Source organism: Diabrotica undecimpunctata, chromosome 3 (genome assembly GCF_040954645.1).
Source record: "Diabrotica undecimpunctata isolate CICGRU chromosome 3, icDiaUnde3, whole genome shotgun sequence".
NCBI lineage: Eukaryota > Metazoa > Arthropoda > Insecta > Coleoptera > Chrysomelidae > Diabrotica > Diabrotica undecimpunctata.
Genome location: NC_092805.1, coordinates 121,666,768 through 121,689,915, shown reverse-complemented (window position 1 = coordinate 121,689,915; position 23,148 = coordinate 121,666,768). Strand labels below are relative to the sequence as shown.

At 32.0% G+C, this 23,148-nt stretch overlaps 1 protein-coding gene across 1 annotated transcript in view; it reads left to right on the top strand.

The window, feature by feature from the left end:
- LOC140437334 (glutamate receptor ionotropic, kainate 2-like) overlaps nt 1-23,148 on the top strand; it is an 87,263-nt gene that overhangs the window by 3,645 nt on the left and 60,470 nt on the right. The window contains exons 2-6 of the mRNA XM_072526808.1: nt 170-316; nt 7,874-8,083; nt 9,670-9,838; nt 16,660-16,801; nt 21,455-21,622. Coding sequence (XP_072382909.1) covers nt 170-316; nt 7,874-8,083; nt 9,670-9,838; nt 16,660-16,801; nt 21,455-21,622 — 836 coding nt within the window. The remainder of the gene's footprint in view (nt 1-169; nt 317-7,873; nt 8,084-9,669; nt 9,839-16,659; nt 16,802-21,454; nt 21,623-23,148) is intronic.

Below are 23,148 nucleotides of genomic sequence, written 5' to 3'. Positions count from 1 at the left end.
CATCAATATTGTTAATACCAAATGTTTGTATATCTAATATGTATACTGTCAACTGTACCCGTATCAATGACCATAAGCTGTCGAGATACGTTAATTACAAATAAAAAAATCTGTTGTAACTGACAATAATTAACAAATTATATATATAATTTAAAAAATTTTGTTCAAGGTGTACTTCTACAAGACTTAACTTCCCAGATCACTATACCGTTAAATAGTACAATTTATAAGAAGAATATGTTTGATCAAAGGGCTTACTTTTCTACAAAAATTATGAAAGTTTCTGGTACAGACGATTTTGAGGCAAGTCAAACCTGTAAGTTTAAAATAAGTTAACTGCCTATTTTAAAATTTTCGCCAAAATAAACAGTACCGAAAGTGAACATTGTATTTATTTTTTAATTTACATAGTTTACATGTTAAAAATGTACACCATTGCAGCGTATTATATTTTATTTATAAAGACTGGTTGCTTCAGTTGTTGAAAACAAATCTTTTGTCATAGTCCTTTAATATCGGCTGACGGACCTTCTAACTTCAATACCGATTACTTCAGCATGTCCCAAATGTATTAATCACATGTCAGATCAGGTGAGTGAGCTGGGCACTCAAAGTATATTTCCCGAGAAAATATTCTGTTCTCAAAATGTTTATGAAGTAAGGCTAGAGAGTGTATAGCTGTATTGGTCGTTGCGCCAACCTGTTGAAACCATTGCCTGTGCATCTGCAGATATCGTGTGCGGAAAATTTTTTGTAAATCTCTAAAAAAGGTGTAATATTGTTTTCCCTGTAGCGTTCTTCGTTAACAATGCAGTTTAATGATCATTCTTATCTTAAACAAAATAAGAGCTAGTAACATCATGGCCAAACATAACACTCCTTCTTCTTCTTCTCGTAGTACTATAACCCAGGGTGGGTATTATCTGACTGCACAACCCGCTTCCATCTCGAACGGTCGTCCATGATAGTCGAGTCAATGTGTAGCCCCATTGTTCTTAAATCTGACCAGGTTATCTCTCCATCGCATTCGTGGACATCCTAAGGTCCTTTTTCCTGTCGAGGCTTCCTCCCAGATTAACTTGGTAAGGCGGTTACTACGAAGTCTGTGGATATCTGAGACGTTTTCTTTCCATTGCTTTTTTCATTAATAGTGTTGTGAAGGTTATAAAAACATGTGTTTACTGCCTGAATTCTCCCTTTTATCTCATTCGTTATTTGAGGTGGTTGTCGCTCCCAGATATTTAAAACTCTCCACTCGTTCAAAGTTATATAAGCCTGTTGTTACGTTTTGTAACATTTTGTATGTTAATAAACATATATTTGGTTTTCTCTTTATTGACCCTTAGACCGGTTTTTATCTCTATCTCTAATTTATTAAAAGTTTTCTTTAAGTACATTGCTGACTATGTTTCTCACAATGTCATTGTCATCTGCGTATGCTAGTATTAATTTTGGTCCATTTACTCTCAGTAGTTCTGTTCTAATTTGTACTGTTCTTACTATTTTCTCCAGGATGGTATTAAAAAAGAGAGGTACCAGCGCGTCTCCTTGTTTCAGGTCACTGTTTATTTCCAACGATTATGAGAGTTTGATACCTATCCGTACTCTGAATCTACAGCCATTTACATATATTTTAACGAGATGGATAAGTTTTTATTGAACTAAAAGTGGTGCCATTGCATTCAACATCTGATCATTGTTATTGCTGTCTTATCCTTGCCGGAAATCTATAAAGAGATTATGAATAGTTCTACTGAATTCTTATCCGTTTTCAAGCAGCTGGCTGAGAATAAAAATCTGATCTATATTCGATTTACTTTTTCTGAATCCGGGTTGGTATTTCCGTATAAAATTTTCTACACACCAAATGGCAACTCGTTCACTGTATTCAATGGTATCTCTACAATATCATCTGGACGTTTAAATCAAAGAAATCTAGTTGTTTGCATATTGATATAATGAAATCTCTGTGTAACGGTATGACAGTGTTATGAACTTTCTCAATGACTGCTAACATTATACATTTATTGAGGGCAGCCTTGTTAAACACGCTATATTTTTTGTATTACTTGTTTATATTTTTCACACTTGTTTTAAACTCCCTCTACTGTAAACACTGTCTACTTAGTTGTCACAACCATTTTCACAACGGTTTTAATAATAGAGCACTGCTTCGATTAAAATTTCAGTTCGGTTTATTTTGGCGAATACCGTATCAAATCTAGGAACATAATGTTTTTACTATTTTAATTCTTTTAATAATATCATGTTTTATTTAATTTATTGTTTAAGAATACAAGGTTGCTTGTTTAAAATAAATAATAATAATAGTCTCCCGTTATAACGTTAGTGCGGCTTTGAGATTATAGCAGGGTAGTGTACTTAGTCTGCTATTTCTTGACAGATCCAGTTCTACGCTTCTTATTACCGCCTATTATTACCACTGGTGTTAGGTACTCATTTTATTCAGGAGTCGACCTGGGATCTGAAAATATTTAAAAATATCTAGATGTTCTCGCCGGCGCTGGGATTCGATCCCGGCCTTCTGCAGGGAAGACAGATACTCTATCGCCTGAGCTATTCGACACGTTTGAAATAAATGCTACTACAGACACGTAGAAATAAATGATTTAAGGCCCCCTTAAATTATGTTTTTTTCGATGGCTATATATTATTTATATGTATGTTCCAAGTGAGCTTAGAAACCAAGCTACTAAGCACCAGATATAAAAGGCCAGATATTTGGCCTTACTATTTTTAAGGTTTCCTCTCCAAGTAATCTCATACTCCAGTCGTCAGAGACCAAAATGCCACTCAACCTCTAAAAAATCCGTCAAATAAGCTAAATTTTGCTGTGAATGTCAATTTTGGGGGGTACACGTAAACTCATCACCAATTACCATAAATACCCTCGTACATAGTACAAACTCATCACCGCCATAAAAGTAGGGTTTTCAAAATAGACCCTAAGAGATTGGTAAACTGATCACTGGCCTACCTGCACCCCGGATCAGGTATAGACCATGAAATCCCAGCAAACGGTTAGTTTTTGGTAATTTCACAGAATAATCCAAATCCAGATGTCTTAAATGCAACTGCAATTTATTGGTTTTTATTTAGGAATTCCACAAAATTCTATTAATGGCTACCTAAAATCATGCGAAAAGAAAAATTTCTCTTCATTTGCCCTTCTTTCTTCAACATGGATAGTGAACTGCTAATTGATTACGTACTGAGCCAACGCGGACAAAAAATGATGGTGATGGTTATCAATAATTTCAAATTTCAATTGCGAAAGACTCGAAATCGAACTCGAAATAAAAAAATCGAATTGCCTTTTGTGGACTTCTGCGACGAAAGGGTGTAAGGCTAAATGTCATACAACTGGTGAGTAGAAATTCTATACCGTTTTTGTTTAGTTATTTCGCACTGTTTTTCGCGAATCATCCTAATTAAACAGAAAAAAATCAGCGTAATTAAGTTCTTTAAGTTAACTGCATAAGATGTTTCTTGCAGGCAAGGCATAATATTACTTTGTTGCTGTAGATTACCTTTTCTGATATTACATTTTGAGATTTCTAATTAAATTGTTAAAGTCACATTGTTATATGTATATAATATATATATATATATATATATATATATATATATATATATATATAGTATATATATATATATATATATATATATATATATATATATATATATATATATATATATATATATATATAGATATAATCCAATTAAGTCGGCACCATATGTGAAACCTTTTTGTTTTTAATTTTATGAATTTTGTTACATATAATAATTATGTTACATAAAAAGTTTTGAATGATCTAGAACCTAGAATACAATGATCAGATATTAAATTTTTTTTAGTTGTATACGCGGTTTATCAAAAAAATGAATTGTGGAGATTCTCAAGTCTTAATAAAATTCATGTTGTTTAACGAACCGCCTAAATGACTGAAGAATACTAATATCTGATTCTGATGATTGAAATTCTATATCATTCAGAACTAGAGAATAAATTTTTTTTCATAAAACTTAATATAAAAAAAAATTCCATATGGTACCGACTTAATTGGACTCCTAATATAAGTATATATACTGAAAAAGCGATAAACGCCTGTAGTCAACGCTGATCAGTTAGACTACAAAATACAGCTACATATTTGGGTGTGCAGCCGAAGATAGGACAAAGAAGTACTCTTTTTAGTGTACCAAGCTTTCGCAAATCTTTATTTGCATCATCAGGGTACTACAATAAACAAAATTTGTACAAATTACAGAATAAAAATTATTTTGCATCTTACACTAATTGAGGTTAGTTGTCATGATGTTTATAAAATGAAATGAATAACTCATTCACTCCTACAAATAATGGCGAAAACTAACCAAAAAATGTAAAAAAATTGCTTTTAAAAGCACTCTAATTGTGGGATCTTTGTACAAGTCATTGAAAAATAAAGTACAGGAAACTGTACTTAAGCATTTTGATGCATTCTGTCACAATAAATGCATTGCTGATTACTTCAAATCTAAAAATTTCCGCCAATTGATGCCATAAAATGTAAAGCTTTGCACATGTAAAAAATTAAGTTTCCTTCGACTTCAATGAACTAATAGCACACTCAAGTTTTTAGATTTTCCTATTTTTCAGATATTTTATATTTACTAACTGTCCAAAATCATCTATTATTTTCAAGATAGTGAAATAGCGCCAAAACGGTAAGACAGAGACCGAATGTATGCTTAACAAATTATCTCGAAAATTTAATGAGAAATATAAAAATGCGATGAAAATCAAATAACGAAGGTGGGACTACTTACGATATAAACAAAAATACCACATATTGACAAATATTTTCATTTTAAAGTTCACTATCGAAATCCTATGTAACTAAATTTTTAGATCTCAAAACCATTTAGATTGGCAGATACGTCTAATAGGCCACACCGTGAGACATATTAATATCTCAGTTAAATTTTAAGCTACTTGCTTAAAATAATTTCTGAATTTATTAAATTATCACATAAACGAGAAGTATAACAGGTAAGAGGCAATCTTTCGCATTAGAAACCAGACCAAAAAACCCTGTGATGAGTTTACCTATCTGCGGTGATGAGTTTACCAATCTCCAAAGGATGCCGGTGATCAGTTTACTATATCTCCGAGGGTCTAATAATTTTATGGGGGGCTATATAGTGATGAGTTCGTACACGTCCATTTTGGGATTCCAAAAAAGATGTACAAACAACGCTTGAACTAACAGGTGTTTTTGAATGTAAGTTACGCGTGCAAAATAAATTTTTTTAATAACATTTGTATCAACTCGATGGTAAAAATTCGATATCTTTTGATCAGAGTATCCCATCGACAAAAATCAAAATGCTTTTTAAAAGTGAAGAGTTCAGCGTTTGTATGCAATTTTTGTGCTTTGCTACGAACGGAGTCAGTTTCTATAAAGCTGTTAAAAGAATAAAACTTGTGCGATTTTTGCCATTTTTTACTATCCTGAGAAGATCAATAAAATTTATCATTTTCATTGACCCGTTGCTGTGGTTTAATTTTCATTGCTTAAGTCCAATTTTTAAAAACTATAACATCAAATTTCGATTTTGAGTTTTGGCAACACATATGAGACAATTGAAATATGCCTAAAAAAACGCTGAATTTAAACTTTCACATTACAAATGATCTCACGCAAAATACATCCACAAAGACCGCGTTAGTGGAATTTGTAGCTGAAGATGTGTCGTTTTTTATCACCTATTTGTGTTATCGAAAAGAAACAATTTTAAATGTTTTATTTGAAGTATAAGGCCAAATGTAACGATTTCCTCATTTTCACAAAAAACTATATAAATTTTGATTCCGACCATATTTTGGGACGTTCGAAACGGGAAATTGAAGTTAAATGTTTCTACTATTGACTGCATAACCTTCCAAACAGGTACCAATGCGCTTCGCTCGAGTACTTCCGGAGAGTGGAAATTCTCGCAGCGGCGGTGGGTGCATAGCGACTTTTTCTTAGGATCAAAGCTTAATACTACAGTCATGTACAGAGTCCTTTCTATATTCACCAATTTTTACCGTAATTTGTGCATTTCTATTTTTCATTATATTTAGGATCTCTCATTTATGAGTAAATGTCAGATTATTTTAATGATAAAAACCACCTATAAAATGACATTGCATAAATATTATAAATACTTACCGAATTTCTTCCTCTTCTTCTACGCCACTACAGCCCAAATTGAGCCTTGGCTTCCTTTATTTTTTTGCTTCCACCCTTGCTTGTCTGTGGCTAATCTTCTCCATACACGGACTCCTAAATGGCTTGTGCGTCGCTGTTTACTGTGACTTCCCAGCGCTTTCTTGGCTTTCCAATCGGTCTCTTTCCCTGCATTCTAGCATTCAGTGCTCTTCTTGGTAACCTATCCTCTCCCATTCTTATCACTTGTCCGGCCATTCCAATCTTTTTATTCTAATAAAGTCTAACAGTGCTGCTTCCTTATAAAGTTGAAAAAGCTCGCTGTTGTTTCCAGTTCTGAAGATTCCGTTTTTTCTCACAGGTCCGAATTTACTAATTCACAATTATCACACACATTACATACATAATTGGTTGCATGACAACCAAACATAGCTTGGTTGCTATGTAACAAAGCGTATGCATGTAATGTAGGCTGAAAGCTGACAATACCGCTATATATGGCCTTATTCTTCTTCTTAAGGTGCCATGCATTTCTGCGTAGGCGTCCACCGTACATCGTCTTGTCAGGTGAGATGTTAAATATTCTGGATTAAATAATTCTGTTTTTAGCAGCATTGCGAAGCATTTCATAGCTGTGGATTCCTGTCCATTGTCGAATATTGCGCAGCCATGACATTTTTTTTACGTCCGAGACCTCTCCTACCCTCTATTTTCCCTTCGAGTATCAGTTGCTGAAAAGTGTATCGTTCTCCTCGTATAATGTGCCCCAAGTATGCAGTCATCTTACTTTTTACATAATTAAAAAGTTCCCTATCCTGTAAGCCCGCTCTTCTGAGTACTTCCTCATTTCTGACCCTGTCCGTCCATGATATTCTGAGCATTCGACGCAGGCACCACATTTCGAACACTTCAAGTTTGTTAATGGAACTGGCCTTATACTTTATATAAAACTTTTAAAACTGCTTCTTTTTGAATACACAAGTAGGTTTTTAAAAAATAAATTACTTCAGTTACAAATTCCACCTAAGTCGTCTTCATAAAAGCATTTCCCGTGACGTGAGATCGTTTGTAAGGTAAAAGTTTAAATTCAGCGTGTTTAGAACTTGTAGCAGGACGAGATGCCCGATGGAGTTAGACCTTTGACACTTCGTCCCGTCACCACTCATAACTTACATGGTATCTGCACGCACGACTGTATCCTCCATATATCTAATGTTGTTATCTCTCCATTCACTAGAATACCTTCGTCCACGGCTTCTACGGTATTTTTGAACATTTGTTCTGAGTACATATTAAAAAGAAGAAAGAGATTTTTTTCTGTGAGTTGTATTACATTTTACAGCTGTATTACTTTTTGTAATATACTAAGGCTAATATTGTTCTGAAACTATTTTCTTGTGGCGTTTTAATTATATAATTTACTATTTTTATTGGACATTAACCACAATTTTGGTTTAAAATACGTTTATTGTGACTTATTTATCGATTTCTACTTAGGATAAAAATAGTAAATAGTAAGACTAAATAAATATTAATAGTTCTATATTTAGTAATGATTTCTAGTAAAATACTGAATAATTACTAGTATTTAAAAAAAAAATTATAAATTTTTTTTTATAAATGTAACTGATTTGTTCGTATATTTTTTTTTTCAGTATGCAATATGTTAGAAAGTGATATGGGAGTGATAGCGATATATTCAGATGCAGTTAAATCTGTACCAATCTTGGAGTCTACTTGTACAAACTTCGAAATTCCGTTTATTAGCACTTCTTGGAAAAATCCATCTGCATCTAAAAAGGACACCGAAACTGAAGCCAGAGCACTTTTGAACTTTTTTCCAGAAGCTGAATTATATTCTAAAGGTAAAAAACATAAAGATTTGACATATTTTTTTAACCTTCATAGGGCGGACCTCAAAATATTATAAAATAGATGCACCGAAGTCCTACTGGTAGCATTGATAATATCATGAGGCTCATAATAAAGAAAGGCAGCAATAGCATTTTGGGCAAATTTTCTGTTAAGCTGAATAGATACTCCAGTCGTCAGAGACGAAAATGCCACTGAACCTCTATAAATTATACGAACAGGCTAAATTTTACCAAGCATTGCAAAAAAGTTTACTATACCCCCGGGCGTCCCCCTAAAACCCCGTCGTAGGGGAATAAAAACGCAAAAAATCGATTTACCAAGAATCTGTACGCCGTAGAAAAAAATATTTCAGATAAAAAATGTAGTTGAGATAATTTTAAACAACAATGTTTATTAGCACTTTTTGTGTAGAACGAAGCGTTCTCTCACAAACAACGCTTGAAGCGACCGTCGATTTTGAATGTCGGTTACCAGCGCGAAATCAATGTTTAATAAAATGTGTGTCAGCTCGACGGTAAGAATTCGATATCTTCTGATTTAACTGTCCTAATGACAACAGATGACATGGGTTTTAAAAGTAAAGAGTTTAGCTTTCGTATGCAACTTTTGTATTTTGCCGCAAATGAACTCAGATTTTATAAAGGTGTTAAATAAATACACATGGCGCGATTTTTACCATTTTTTATGATTCTCATGAATACAATACAATCTATACCTGTCATTGACTGGCTACTATTAAGTTTCGATTACTGGAGCATAACCTTTAAAACCTATAGCATGAAATTTTAGTTTTGAGTTTTGGCAACAAACGTGAGGCATTTGAAATATGCTTATTAAAAAACGCTAGATTTAAACTTTCATATAAGAAACGATCTAAACCGTTTAAAACTTTATTTTCAATTATACTGGTAAGTTTTTCAAAAGAATTAAACTTCTGCAATAAACTACACCCAAAACCCTTCTTGTGGGAGGCATTTTCCGTGTCGTGCCTCAATTCAAATTTCAAATGCTTCATATTTATTGCCTCAACTCAAAATTGAAATTTTATGTTTCTAAAGATTGATCTCTAAAAATGGAAGTTTTAATACGACTGGTCAGTGAAAGTGATCAATTTTATTGATCTCACAATCTCACGAGAATCATCAGAATTCGGTCAATAATACGATATGACTGCAGCTAAAGGATAAAATTGAAGTTAAAGATGGGAATAAATAATGACATGCAATTTTTCGGAAGTAGTAGATGAAACTAGAAAGTAATGTTCAAGGTAAAGCAGCGCACAAATTATTTCCATTCTTTCCAGTCTATCCTGCGTGGAATACTATAAGCTCAGACAAGCACAGTGTTCCTCTGTTGGTGTTTGTATAATTTTTAGTCAAATTCTTCAGCTATTACGACGGTTTTCGATTTCGAATTGAAATTACTTCGTTTTTTTTTTGTTTTTTAGTTTTATAATTTCTTTCTTATGGTTATTTAATTTTTGGTTGAGAACTTTTATTTTCTTCGATTACCTACTACTTATATATGCTCGTTATTTATTGTTGTATATTATGTAGATAAATATTTTTAATTTTAGGTCTAGCTGAAATAGTAAGAAGTTTACAATGGAAAAGTTTTATTATTATTTATGAAACTGAAGAAGGTCTAATTAGAATGCAGGAGATTTTGAAGCTTCAAGAACTAAGTCCTGATTCTAGAAAGAATAATATCCTTGTAATGCAACTCGGACCTGGTCCTGACTATAGGTATATCAAACAGAATGTTGGTTTTATTTTTACATTTTTCTTATTTAGTGGTAGACAAGGCGAAAAGTTGGGGTTAGTTCTGAAAAATATTCCCATGAAATTTTTTTGCATAATTGTATGAACGTAATAATCCAGTAACATCAGTGGTACATACAAAATAAACATATATATTTTGTAGGTGCAGTAAAATAAAAAAGTAAAAGCGTAATTTTAGTTTTTATATTATGTGAAGTGAAAAATAAAATCTTGTATGTACCACTGGTGTTACCGGATAATTACGCCCATCGAGCAATATCCATCCCTCGGGCTAGAGGCCCTCTGGCTGAATTATGTTGCCCTCCGGGCGTAGTCATCTTAATAACACTATTGGTTCATAAATAACTATTAAACCAATATTTTTTAATTGATAATAAAGCGCGTATAGCAGGGCCGGCGCTCATTTGTACCGGGTGGTCCAATAAGCCGATCTCTCGGTTATATCTCAGAAACTATGCATGTTATAACTTTAGGAGAAAAAATTCCTTAGTAAAAGTGGCCAAGAGAAATCGCTGGAAATAACTTTCAAGTTTCTGGATTAACCGCTAGGGGGCGTAACCTGTGAAGAAAACTTTGAAAACCAGTTTTTTGGGAAATATGCCCAATTATACCAAGTGTTAAATAAGTAAACTAGAAAGAGGCGTAAATTCTGCACAAAGTTGTTTAAGTACTTTTTTTTATTTTTTCAACTAAAGGGTGGGGGAGAGTGAGGAAGTATTTGTGGATAAATACCTATAACTTTGGTTTGGATCAACCGATTTTAACGAAATTACTATCATTAGAAAAAGTGTGGATAAATTAATTTACATCTACTATAAAATAATTGCATTTAGTTTTAATTGTCATAGGTAGCGGGTACTTTCGAATAGAAAAAATTAAAATTTGTTTTTTTTTCAAAATGTTTAATGGAAACACCTATTTATTGTAAATTATAATAGAACTGGATTAAATTCGTAACAAAATGGCGTAAACCGCATGTTAATAGCTTTTGTTGAATTCGAGATATGAATAAAAACACATAAACACAAGTAAGTATAGTAGTGACTTACCCTGTATTATAAATTAAATTAAAAAATAAGTCAGTAAATACTTTCAAATTTTTTTATAGCAGAAGAATTTTAATGTTGATACCTATTTTGACCATTGATATTTCATATGATTAAAAATGGTTTTTTCGAAACTAAGTAGGCTACGACAATGAATTTGACGGGGAGTTCATATTCTTTATTTATTGACAGCAGTCAAAACATTGTTAACAAGTGTTATATTATAATTCGAATTGAAGATTGAATTTTTTTCAATAGATATTAATACTGGTAATATTAGTAATTAATTATCAGTACTCATAATTCGTGATGAGTATATCAAATACAGAATTGTATGATATGATTTGAGTTTATTTCGAATGTCACCAAAATGCCGCTATTGCCTCACATATATATTGTGTAAGATATCCTGACAGGAGACATTATGGCAAAGAATTATATGAAAGAAAGGCAAGAAGATTAAATAGAAACTGGTAGTTTTCATCGTCCTTGTTTTAAACGACGTAGTAGAGGTATGACCGAAGATAATTCAATCAATGTTCTTGCTTTAATTCAACAGAATCCACATATAAGTAGTCGGCACATCTCTATAGAATTAAACATACCCAAAACTACTGTTCTAAGGATTTTAAAACATCACAGGTTGGTTTTTCAAATTATAAAGTGAACGTTTAGGTCAGAAACTTTGAATTCCCTTTAAACTTTAGATTCAACTGTTATTTTAATATTCCGATAAAAACGGCAACACGGCGCTTTTATCCTTTTATCCGTTTCTTAAAAATACTTATGCACGATTTCTCTTGTGAAACAATTGTGGATTTTTCAAGATTTTTTTAAATTTTAGTAAATATAGTGGTTTCTTTTTCACCAATATTTGTTGTTCTGTTTTTTAAACTGCATCCTTATCATGTAGTTCTCCACCAAGCTTTACATGAGAGAGATTTTGATGCAAGGCTGGATTACTGCAATTGGATGTTAGGTCTCGTAGAAGAACAACCGCATATCATGTCAAAGATTTTGTGGACAGACGAGGCTACGTTTAATAGTGCGGGTGGTGTTAATCTGCATAATATGCATTATTGGGCTGAAGAAAATCCGCACTGGATACATGAGGTGCCGGTTCAAGGTAGATGGAGTCTTAATGTTTGATGTGATATAGTTGATGGAAAGATCGTAGGTCCATATTTCTTAGATAGAACTTTAAATGGAGAAACATATTTGGATTTTCTGGAAAATTAGTTGCCTGTTTTATTGGAAGATATTTCCTTATAAACAAGAAGATATATGATATTACAACATGACGGGTGTCCTGCGCACTTTTCCAGATGAGTTCGAGATTATTTGTATGCTAGTTATCCAAATAAATGGATTGGAAGGGGAAGTATATTTTCATGGCCAGCTAGATCTCCAGATTTAACATGTCTGGACTTTTATCTGTGGGGAAGATTGAAGGACTTAGTGTACCAAACTCGACCAACCACTCAAGACGACATGAAACAGCGCATTATAAACTCAATAAATAGTATATCAACAGCTGAGATTGAAGCAGCTGTTATGTCTACGCGCGAAAGATTACATTTTTGTGTGGACAACGATGGAAAACAATTTGAACATTTAATTGGACATTAAGTTTTAATGATCGAGATATTTGTATGATCTTTCACATATTTAATTTTAATTATATTTTTTTTTTAATTTATTATAAAGGGTGAATTTAATCCAGTTCTATTATAATTTACAATAAATAGGTGTTTCCATTAAACATTTTGAGAAAAACAAATTTTAATTTTGTCTATTTGAAAGTACCCTCTACCCATGACAATTAAAACTAAATGCAATTGTTTTATACTAGATGTAAATTAAATCATCTATACTCTTTCTAATGACACTAATTTTGTTAAAATCGGTTGATCCAAACCAAAGTTATAGGTATTTATCCACAAATACTTTCCCACTCTCCCCCACCCTTTATTTGAAAAAAATAAAAAAAAATACTTGAACAGCTTTGTGCGGAATTTGGGCCTCTTTCTAGTTTACTTATTTAACACTTGGTATAATTGGGCATATTTCACAAAAAACTTGTTTTCAAATTTTTCTTCACAGGTTACGCCCCTAGCGGTTAATCCAGAAACTTAAAAATTATTTCCAGCGGTTTCTCTTGGCTACTTTTACTAAGGAATTTTTTCTCCTAAAGTTATAACATGAATAGTTTCTGATATATAGCCGAGAGATCGGCTTATTGGACCACTCGGTACAATGAGAATTTAAATCAGCAAAAATTTATGCCTCAGATCTTGTTTCTTTCTCTTATACACGCTGCAGCTTGAGCGCCCGTCCTGTCATAAGCACTTCATTAACGATTAAAAACAATATTTTAAAATCATAATATGCCCAAAATACTTATTAGAAAATGATAGAACAAGGATTGAACTTAAATTTAGGTCCTTGATGAATTCAAAAATAATGTTTTTTACTTATCGTAATTTTGGGTTTTTCTTAGTTTTAAATTATTTATGCGACTTCTTAAACTTAATTTTGGAGTACCTCAAAATGATTATTCAAAAAAATCCCATGGGAATATTTTTCCGAATGGACCTGAGCTTTTCGCCTTGTCTATCCTTTAATAACGCTCGAATATAATTCAAGTATCTTTTTGCATGAAAAAGTAATAATCATGAATAATAAACACTTTTTATAAAAACTGTAATACATTTTTTTGTATCCAAATAGTTAAATTTCAACATTTTACCTGTTAGGCAAAGGTTTAGAATATAAAAACAAACTTAGAAGAGTAAAGAGAATATCAAAACAATATCGAAGAAAACATACGTCCAGAAAGTTTACTTATGAAGAATAAAAAATGTCCACTATCCAGACAATGAAAACAATATAGCTAAAAACAAACAAAAAACAAACGTCTCTGGGTATCCGATGAAACGTTAGATTTAAAGACTTATAGAACAGATAAGATCATTAAACAACAAAGCTCTCACAAAAGAGGAAGAGAAAAGTCGATACAAGCAGCGCTCATCCCATGTGCAAAGCAACATTTAGACAAGATCATATGAGTACTACCTGTGGAATAAATATCGATGAAAATCATTATGAAAAGGAACATGATATTACGTTTGAAGAAACTGAAGCTGCTATAAAGAAAACAACCATAACGCAAAAGTCATAATCACCGCATCTGCCAAGATGTAGAGGTTGGAAGGAGATAATCAGTTTACACTTAAAGCACGATTGTCGATTTCTGGCTCCATATTTCCAATCACATCTAAGACTGTTCCCTAGACAGATAGTTAAAATTTGTGGGACTAGCTAATGGTTACCGTTTACCATTTGTTTTTTAGTTTTTTAATATTAATTTTCTCTCCGTAACTTTCTAGTTGTTTATTCCAAGTTTCGATATTTTAGGGCATTTTTGGTGTTCTCTAGGATACCGAATTAGTTTGGAGAAGTTCCTCACACAGACTCCTTTATTTCTAGTTCTGCAGATTTTTGCTAGCTTATCTTTTAGCGCGATGAAGATTAAGTTAACATTTATTCATGTTAAACTCAACAAATTAAAAATTTACTTAATGTAATATCTAAATAAATAACTTTATAAATTAAAATATTTGCCCACTTGGCTTGAGAATCGATATATAAGAACTATATATTATAGGCTATAGATCACTGATTATACCTATATATCACGTTTAAAGACTTTATGATTTTTCCTTAAAAAAATGCGTATGAATATGAGAAGATGGAGAAGAAGTATTGACCTCAAATGAAATAAAATTCTAATATAGTTAAGTTGCTAACAATTATTTTGTTCTCTTTTTTTTTACTGTTATATTAGCACGTTTACGAATTCTCTGCCAAATCCCGTATCTCGATCTCCATCTTTTTCGCTCGGTCAATTCCTCCTCATTTATGGCTTTAGCTCTCATTATTTCTCTGATTCCTCCTTTCCATTCTAATGCTGGTCTTTCTCTGCTTCTTCGATTCCATGGAACATAGATTAGAACTGTTTTGGCAATCGTTCGTCTTTCATTCGCAGTAAATGTCCATACCATAAAAGTTGTTTGGATTTTATTGTATCTACGCCTACGGTATTGTAAATCCTTCCTGTTCTTCTTCTTATTTCTTCATTTGGGATGTGATCAAGTCTGTATATCAGACACGCTCTTCTTAGATACTACATTTCTATCACTTCCAGTTTTTTCTTCCCTTTCATCGTCATCTGCCAACATTCAGATCCGTACGTCATTGCCATTTCTGTTCGTAAACTAATTTTAGGAGACCGAAGTAATGCGTTTAGTGTTTGTAGCACATTTTTACGCTGTTGCATTTTCTGTTGAATATTCCGTTTCGATGTTGCTCGAAAGCAACCTTTGCCTAACAGGCAAAATGTTGAAATTTAAATATTTGGATAGAAAAAATGTATTACAGTTTTTATTAAAAAGAATTTATTAAAAAAGTATTTATTATTCATGATTATTACTTTTTCATGCAAAAAGATACTTACAACGGAATTATATTCGAGCATTACTAAAAGATACCTAGACAAGGCAAAAAGCTCGGGTTCGTTCAGAAAAATATTTCCAAGAGATTTTTTTGCATAATCACTTTTATGAGATACTCCAAAATAAGGTTCAAGAGATCGCACAGGCAGAAAGTTGTTTAAATTTTTAAAACAAATTGTAGCAATCAATTTTTCAGCCCGGACAATTTTTTTTTTATTTTTGGATTATTCTTAACAAAATAAGTCTCTTGTAGTTTTTCTCTAAACTTGATCGTTTTCGAGTTATAAATAATCTAAAACTGAGAAAAACGCAAAATTGCGATTTTCGAGGCTTAAAAAAACAAGTAAATACATTATATTTAAATTCACCAAGGATCTAAATTCAAGTTCAGTCCTTGTATCATTTCCCGCTAAGTATTTCGGGCCTATTTAATTTTAAAATATTGTTTTTTAATGTTTAATGAAGCGCTTATGACAGGACGGCAGCTCGGGCTGTGGCGTATATAAGAGAAAGAAACAAGATCTAAGGCAAGGCACACATTTTTGCTGATTTAAATTCTAATTGTACAAATGAGCTTTGGATGTTGCTAAGTATTTAAATTCTTCGCATTTTTTTATATCTCCAATCGAGAGTTGCGGGTCTCTTTGTTCGTCCTTTATTCTAAGATATTTTGTTTTGTTAATGTTAATGGTGAGTCCTCAATTTTCGTATCCTTCGGTTAACTTTCAAATCATATTTTCATGTTTTCCTTATCGTTTGCCATAATCACTTGATCGTCTACGAAAAGAAGATTATGTATTTGTTCCTAAGTTCTAGTCCCTTCCTTGTGAATTTTCTCCTCCAGTTGTTTAATGCTTCCTGAAAATAGCTAGCAAATGGCTACTAGCAAATACACATTTTATAAAAAATTTCTCACTGAGGTATTTTTAATCCGGTGGAGTAGAATTTTTTTATTGAAAAATCCATCTATAAATTTACCTTCTCTTGGACCAAAATGTTGTCGCGATCTGTAAATGAAAAATAGTTCAAAATGGTTAATAACAATTTTAAAGAGGTGTTTCCAATCCAAATGTACGCACTATTTATGTTTTACTCAAGTATATAATTTAAGTGAAGTAAGTAACTCCAGTCTTGTGATTGGATTAGTTTTTGTTACGTCTAGTTTTTATTTTATACATCATAGTATTTTATATGAATTGCTTTATAACCTTTATTTTATTCTCAGGCCCGTTTTAAAAAAGATAAGAAATACAACTGAAGACAACATTATTTTAGACTGTCAAAATGAGAACATTTTAGCAGTGTTGACACAAGCGAAGAGTGTGGGAATGTTAACATTGCATAACAGATATTTTCTAACGTCATTGGTAAGTATAAAATATAAGCATAATAATAAATATTGTATATATATATATATATATATATATATATATATATATATATATACAAACAAAGCAGTTTATTAGGGATGCAGTCAGTAGGTTTGGCCGGGATGTTACAGAAACACTCTTTTGACTTTTGGTCGAGCTTTCGGAATTCCTTTATTCCTTCTTCAAGACACTGTAATTAGAAGAAAGTGTAAATATTTACAACATATCTCAAATTGTCATTACAACTTACTAGTCGTTGAGATTATCTGTGTAAAGCTACGACACTCAACATAACAGTCAACATAACTCGACATTGAGTGTCGTAGCTTTACACAGATAATCTCAACGACTAGTAAGTTGTAATGACAATTTGAGATATGTTGTAAATATTTACACTTTCTTCTAATTACAGTGTCTTGAAGAACGAATAAAGGAATTCCGAAAGCTCGACCAAAAGTCAAAAGAGTGTTTCTGTAACATCCCGGCCAAACCTACTGACTGCATCCCTAATAAACTGCTTTGTTTGTTTATATCGACAGTCAATAATATCCAGTATTTCTTATATATATATATATATATATATATATATATATATATATATATATATAAACTAAGGTACACTCGAAGTGTGGTGGGTTTTCGGTCAAAGTGGAGAAATAAAAGACAAAGAAGGTGGCTACTTCATCTATTTATTGAAGACGTTTCGCTTTCTCTTTAGAAAGCATCATCAGTTCATCTAAAAAGAACAATGTGAAAAAACCAAACATCCAAAGAGAAGTTAAACCATGTGTGTTACCTCAAAAAGACATGTAGCAGTCAATGATGAATATATGAATGATGATGATTGAATATCATCATTGACTGCTACATGTCTTTTTGAGGTAACACGCATGTTTTAACTTCTCTTTGGATGTTTGGTTTTTTCACACTGTTCTTTTTAGATGAACTGATAATGCTTTCTAAACAGAAAGCGAAACGTCTTCAATAAATAGATGAAGTAGCCACCTTCTTTGTCTTTTATTTCTCCACTTTGACCGAAAAACCCACCACTCTTTGAGTGTACCTTAGTTTATTTTGGATTGACGTTCTTACTCCTTTTCTCGTTATATATATATATATATATATATATATATATATATATATATATATATATATTCATTGTGTTTTTTTTTTAACATGAATGAGTAACACCAAGTCTAAAGTCCCATTTTCTTCATAGGTCGATGCGATACATCTGCGTATTCTAGTTTAAATCGCAGATCCATTTGGATTTTACAATACTACGTTAACCTTTTTGATTTGTAGCTGAAACCATCTATCCAGTCGACCACTCACAGTGTAGTGCGTGTGCTTCACTCGTCTGGCCCACTTATCTATCAGAACGACAAAATAATAATTGAGGAGAAGACTTTAAAATCGCACTTTGTTCATTTTTTACATTTTCAGGAAATGAAAAAACTGCCACTCATTTATTAATATAGTTAAAAAAACATAAAATATGAAAAAATTTACTTTTTTATTAATAATTTGCCTTATATTTGTAAATAACAACAATCTTTATTAGTTTTTTCAAAAAAAAAAAAACATTAATGATGGACAAAACGCCTTTTGAATGTCTTTAAAGGACAAAATGTAGTTTGAGTGTCCCTAAATGAACTGAATAAATAAAAATATGAACTGAAAATACATTTCGGTGTGTTTGAAAAGCAATACAGTAAAAAAAAACTCATATGACATGTAAGTCGTCCACCAGAAGACGGCAACATTCTTCTCTATCTTTACATTGGTCGCAGGCCTGGTCTTTTTCAATAATATTTTCACAATACTGATGTTTCAAAATTGGATCTAACCAAGTTAACTCTAAATCTAATACCCATTCTTTACCTGATAAACTAACTAAAAATTATGATAAGCTATCAAGTTTTTTCATCAGTACTATGTTACTTAGTTTTTTATTTAGATAAAATAAACTTGAAAAATGTTTAGAAGAGTCATTATTTCTATACAAAACCTCTGTTTTATACAAGATTTTATGATTATTGTTTTGGCTTCACTGATGCCTATAACTTTTTTTAGTGAACGTGCTGCATGTTTTATGTCATCATCAGAGTCCAGTTTGCGAACTTGTCCTTTCTTAGAATAGATTTCATAATATTTGTTTGGTGACTTTATAAAAGCATGGACTCGTTAGTCTAGCTCAACTTGATCAAAAACTCGATCAGTTGGCATAAACGAATGCCCACAAACGAAAAACGGCATCGTAATTGTTTCAATCATTTTTGGGACAATATTTAAAAGCCACAAAGTGAGCGCATGTACCATGTGGGAATTTTTATTCTGGCCCCTACATCCGTCTGAAAACAATCTAAGATGTTTAATATCTGGGTCAAAATCAGTCTTTTTAGAAGGTCAGTCAACGCGGAACTGATTTCTACCACACATCTTCCTGTTTCACGCTCAAGCCATGTATAAAAAACAGGAGTTTTTATTAAAATATCTGTCACATAAAATGCATAAAAAGCCAGTTGCTGAGCCTAGAATGCTTCCGTAATAAACGCTTTTGGGAGATATTGAACCTGTTGTACATCAAAGCAATATGCCACTCTATCAGCAGATTCTTCCTTCATTAATTTAAAAACTGTATTTATCTCAATGTTTGTTCTTATGCAAAAGCCACAAACATCAGTAGGTGGACTTAAGGCTAAAACAAACGAGCGAGTTAGTAACAAATAAAAAAGACAAAAATGTTTTGAGTACCATCTACCTATATTATTAAACTTATTGCTGCTAATTCGACTAAAGTACTTGTAGTTTGAATCTGATCATTATAATCTTCCAGGGTTTTTTTATGTTTAACACAGGTGACAAATAGATTCTTCTAGACTTGCCTCTACCGTAGTGGCTTTCATGGCCCTTCAAAGACGAAATAAATTTCATCTCATCGAAACAAATACTTTTTGTTGAAAATATTCTTACTTGTACTTACTTGAATATTTCTAATTTAAGCGCATTTTTCTTCGACTTTCTTTCTTTCTTTCTTTCTTCGAACAAAAGTTCTGTAAATTCAAATTTTTTTTATTTATAAACACAATTATTTTTAAAATTCAGTAACTCTGGATTTGAATATCTAAAACAAAACAAATTAAACTACAAAAACTTAACATAACCTGCAATGTATCTTATTTCTCTCTTACGTTCTTTTGTCATTTTTTTATTTATTTTTTAAATTACCTTAACAAAAACAACTTATTAAGCACTAATATTATCAGATACTGTTGATTCCTACAATGTCTGAGAGCAAAATAAAGTCGTTACAAGACAAAATGCGTATTGTTTGTCTAGGTGATTTTTAAAGCCAAGAATATACGTAAAATATTACGTTTAGAGTATCTAGGAGTACGTAAATTAATAAAAATGATATTTTGACGAATCCAACGCCACCTCCAAGTCAAAATGTGAAAATATGGACAAAGTGCGATTAGTCTGCTCCTCAATTATTATCATTGTATTATTTCTCTTAATCTCGTAGGGTTTCAATATCTTGAGGGTGTCTTTACTTTTTTTTTTATTTTTTGCTTGTGGATCTGAGTTTGGAGAATTAGATAGTCTGCACACGGGTCGTTATTCATGCTAGAATGTATGGAACCACTTCATAATCGGCCATTACAGACAAGTAAGTGCGAGCATGAGTGTGCAAAGGGGCATACTCGGCTATACGTGCCCATCATTGTCTTTGATCGCCTACAACCCGTGAATGGTCGGTTTTTTGAAAACGCATCAAAGGGAATCGCTTGATGCTTGTGGTTCGACATACTATTACGGACGATTGTACGAACGCTTGCAGGATGACTGTGCCGATCATAGACAATCACACGATCAGCCATCATCACCGATAGTGTAGTCTAGGCATTAGGTATAAGGAAAGCGTAATCTTTTAGCTTAAGAACTGCACGTCGATATGAACCGGACTATGTGGAGATAATACGTATACGCTCCGTTAGCGGTTTTTTACCTCATTACTCTTGAACCGACGAGGCGTACTACTTAACGATAACTCAACGTCCCGATTTTCAGACTTTTTTTAAGTTTAACGAAAACGTTTACGATTTCGTAGGCTGACTGCTTTAATCATCCTTTTGTGTGATAAATTTCTATCTATTTTTTTAGCATGTTCATATCGTTGACGATCTACTTTGGCTCTAATGTTTCTATGTTTAATTCCATAAGTATTCATTCATATTCGACTATTGTCTATACAATTCTTATCAAATTTCCTTTTTTTTGGTTTATGTTTTGCAGATTGTTCTTTGGTTTGTGTCCCAGAATGCTTTATACATTTTTTGTTGCCTTTTCTGTGCTACAGAACTCATACAGAAAATACTTTGGGATTTTTCTCTCTAAGTGGTCTGAACTAAAAGCAGTCAAGCCACTAACGCTCATCAATTTCTTCTCAGAATGATCAATGTTGTATACTTAAAGAGTGACTGATCTGAACTGACTATTAACTAATTGGTTTCTTCTCACAACTCGAAGATTAGTTTTAAAGATATCACTTTTTTGAACACTGTTAAAAATCCTCGTTTTAATTTTACCTTTCAAATTTATTTCAGTTATCTATATTTTACAAAATACGTTTTTTGTATATTGTAGGACGCCCATACAATAGATTTTTCTGTTTTAAATACAACGGCTAATATAACAACTATCAGACTTCATGATCCAAAAAGTGATGACTTCTTAAATACAATTCATCGTTGGGAACTTACAGAATTTGAAAACCACAATAAAAGGATACCACTGGACCCATTATCAATTAAGGTAGGTAATAATTAAGGATTATACCATTTTATAAAAAACCTCAGTGCTGTTTCAAATAGCGATGATTAACCAAATTGAAATCAAAATAAAAACTAAATCTAGGAAAAGAAAAATATTAAAATAAGAAAACAAAGAGTTCTAGAGTTAGAAAAGCGACAGTGTTAATGGGATATATTATAAACTGATAACGAAAAGAAAACATTAATTAGATAATATTGACGACTGAGGAGAAGTAAACGATAACGAAAAGTTGGTTAGATGTAATAACCATTATTAAATTTGGTTATCAATTTTAGATAAGCGTACGATAAAACAATTAGAAATCAACTATATAGAATAATAGAGATTGTTGTTCATACCATAAAAGGTCATCAAATAAAGTCGAAAAATTCCCTAACCTAACCAGATTAACAGGTAGTACATGAACAGAGGTCTAAATCATTCGGTAAAAATAATGAATATGTTGATCCACTCAATCCTATATCAAACGAATTTCTTATGCAATAAATGACCAGATTCAGTGATCATTTCCGATTCAGTGACAACCAGAAACGGCTTTCTGGAAGTCACTGAATTGTAAAGAAACTTCTGGTGAGTATGTGAAGATTGTTGAAGATAAATATGAAATATTATAAATAAAACTAGTACAGGGAATCTGATAAATTTCAGGTGAGTATATTACATCGCAGAGAAACATATCGTTTGATGGTCGACACACAAAGAAGAATATTACATTACAACTTAATGTTAAGCTCTTACTTAAGGTTTAATTTATTTTGACTACGTTTTATTACCAAAAAAAGATTACTTAAAGAAAATTGGAGCTATGATTGGAAGCTTTGTCCGAATCGCCCTGTATAAATACATTATTGTTAAAATTTATAAATGTAATGCACCTGTTGAGTATACAGTTAAGACTAACTTTATTATTTTGTTCCAAAAGTGAATACAATTGACAGTTTACATTGTACCACTCTTAACTTCCCATAAATGACATATGGCGCTAATATTTAAATTTTTTTAGTTGATATCAATATTTTAACACCTCCACTTATTAATAAAACAAAATTTATAGGCTACATATACCTAACAGTTTCAATAATCTGTGCAGCTTTTTAGCAACTAGACCTTTAGTCAACACATCAGCTGGCATAACATCAGTAGGCATATATTTTACATTAATGATTGTGTGAGATATTAAATCTGTCAAAAAAATGATATCTTACATCAATATGCTTACTTCTTTTATGATAAATTGGATTTTCTCATAAGTTTAATGCACTTTCATTATCAATAAATAAAGTAATGTATTCAGTGTTTTCAATTAAATCACTTAGCACACCTCTAAGAAAAACAGCCTCTTTAGCAGCCTCTCACAAGGCCATATATTCTGTCTCCAAGCTAGATACCTAAAGCTACCGTTTTTTAATAAATCTACGATCTAATGTATTGCTTGCCCAATAGGCATCTACAAAACCTTGCACTGAATCGCCTATTGAGTAAATCAGAGAAGAATTAATAGTGTC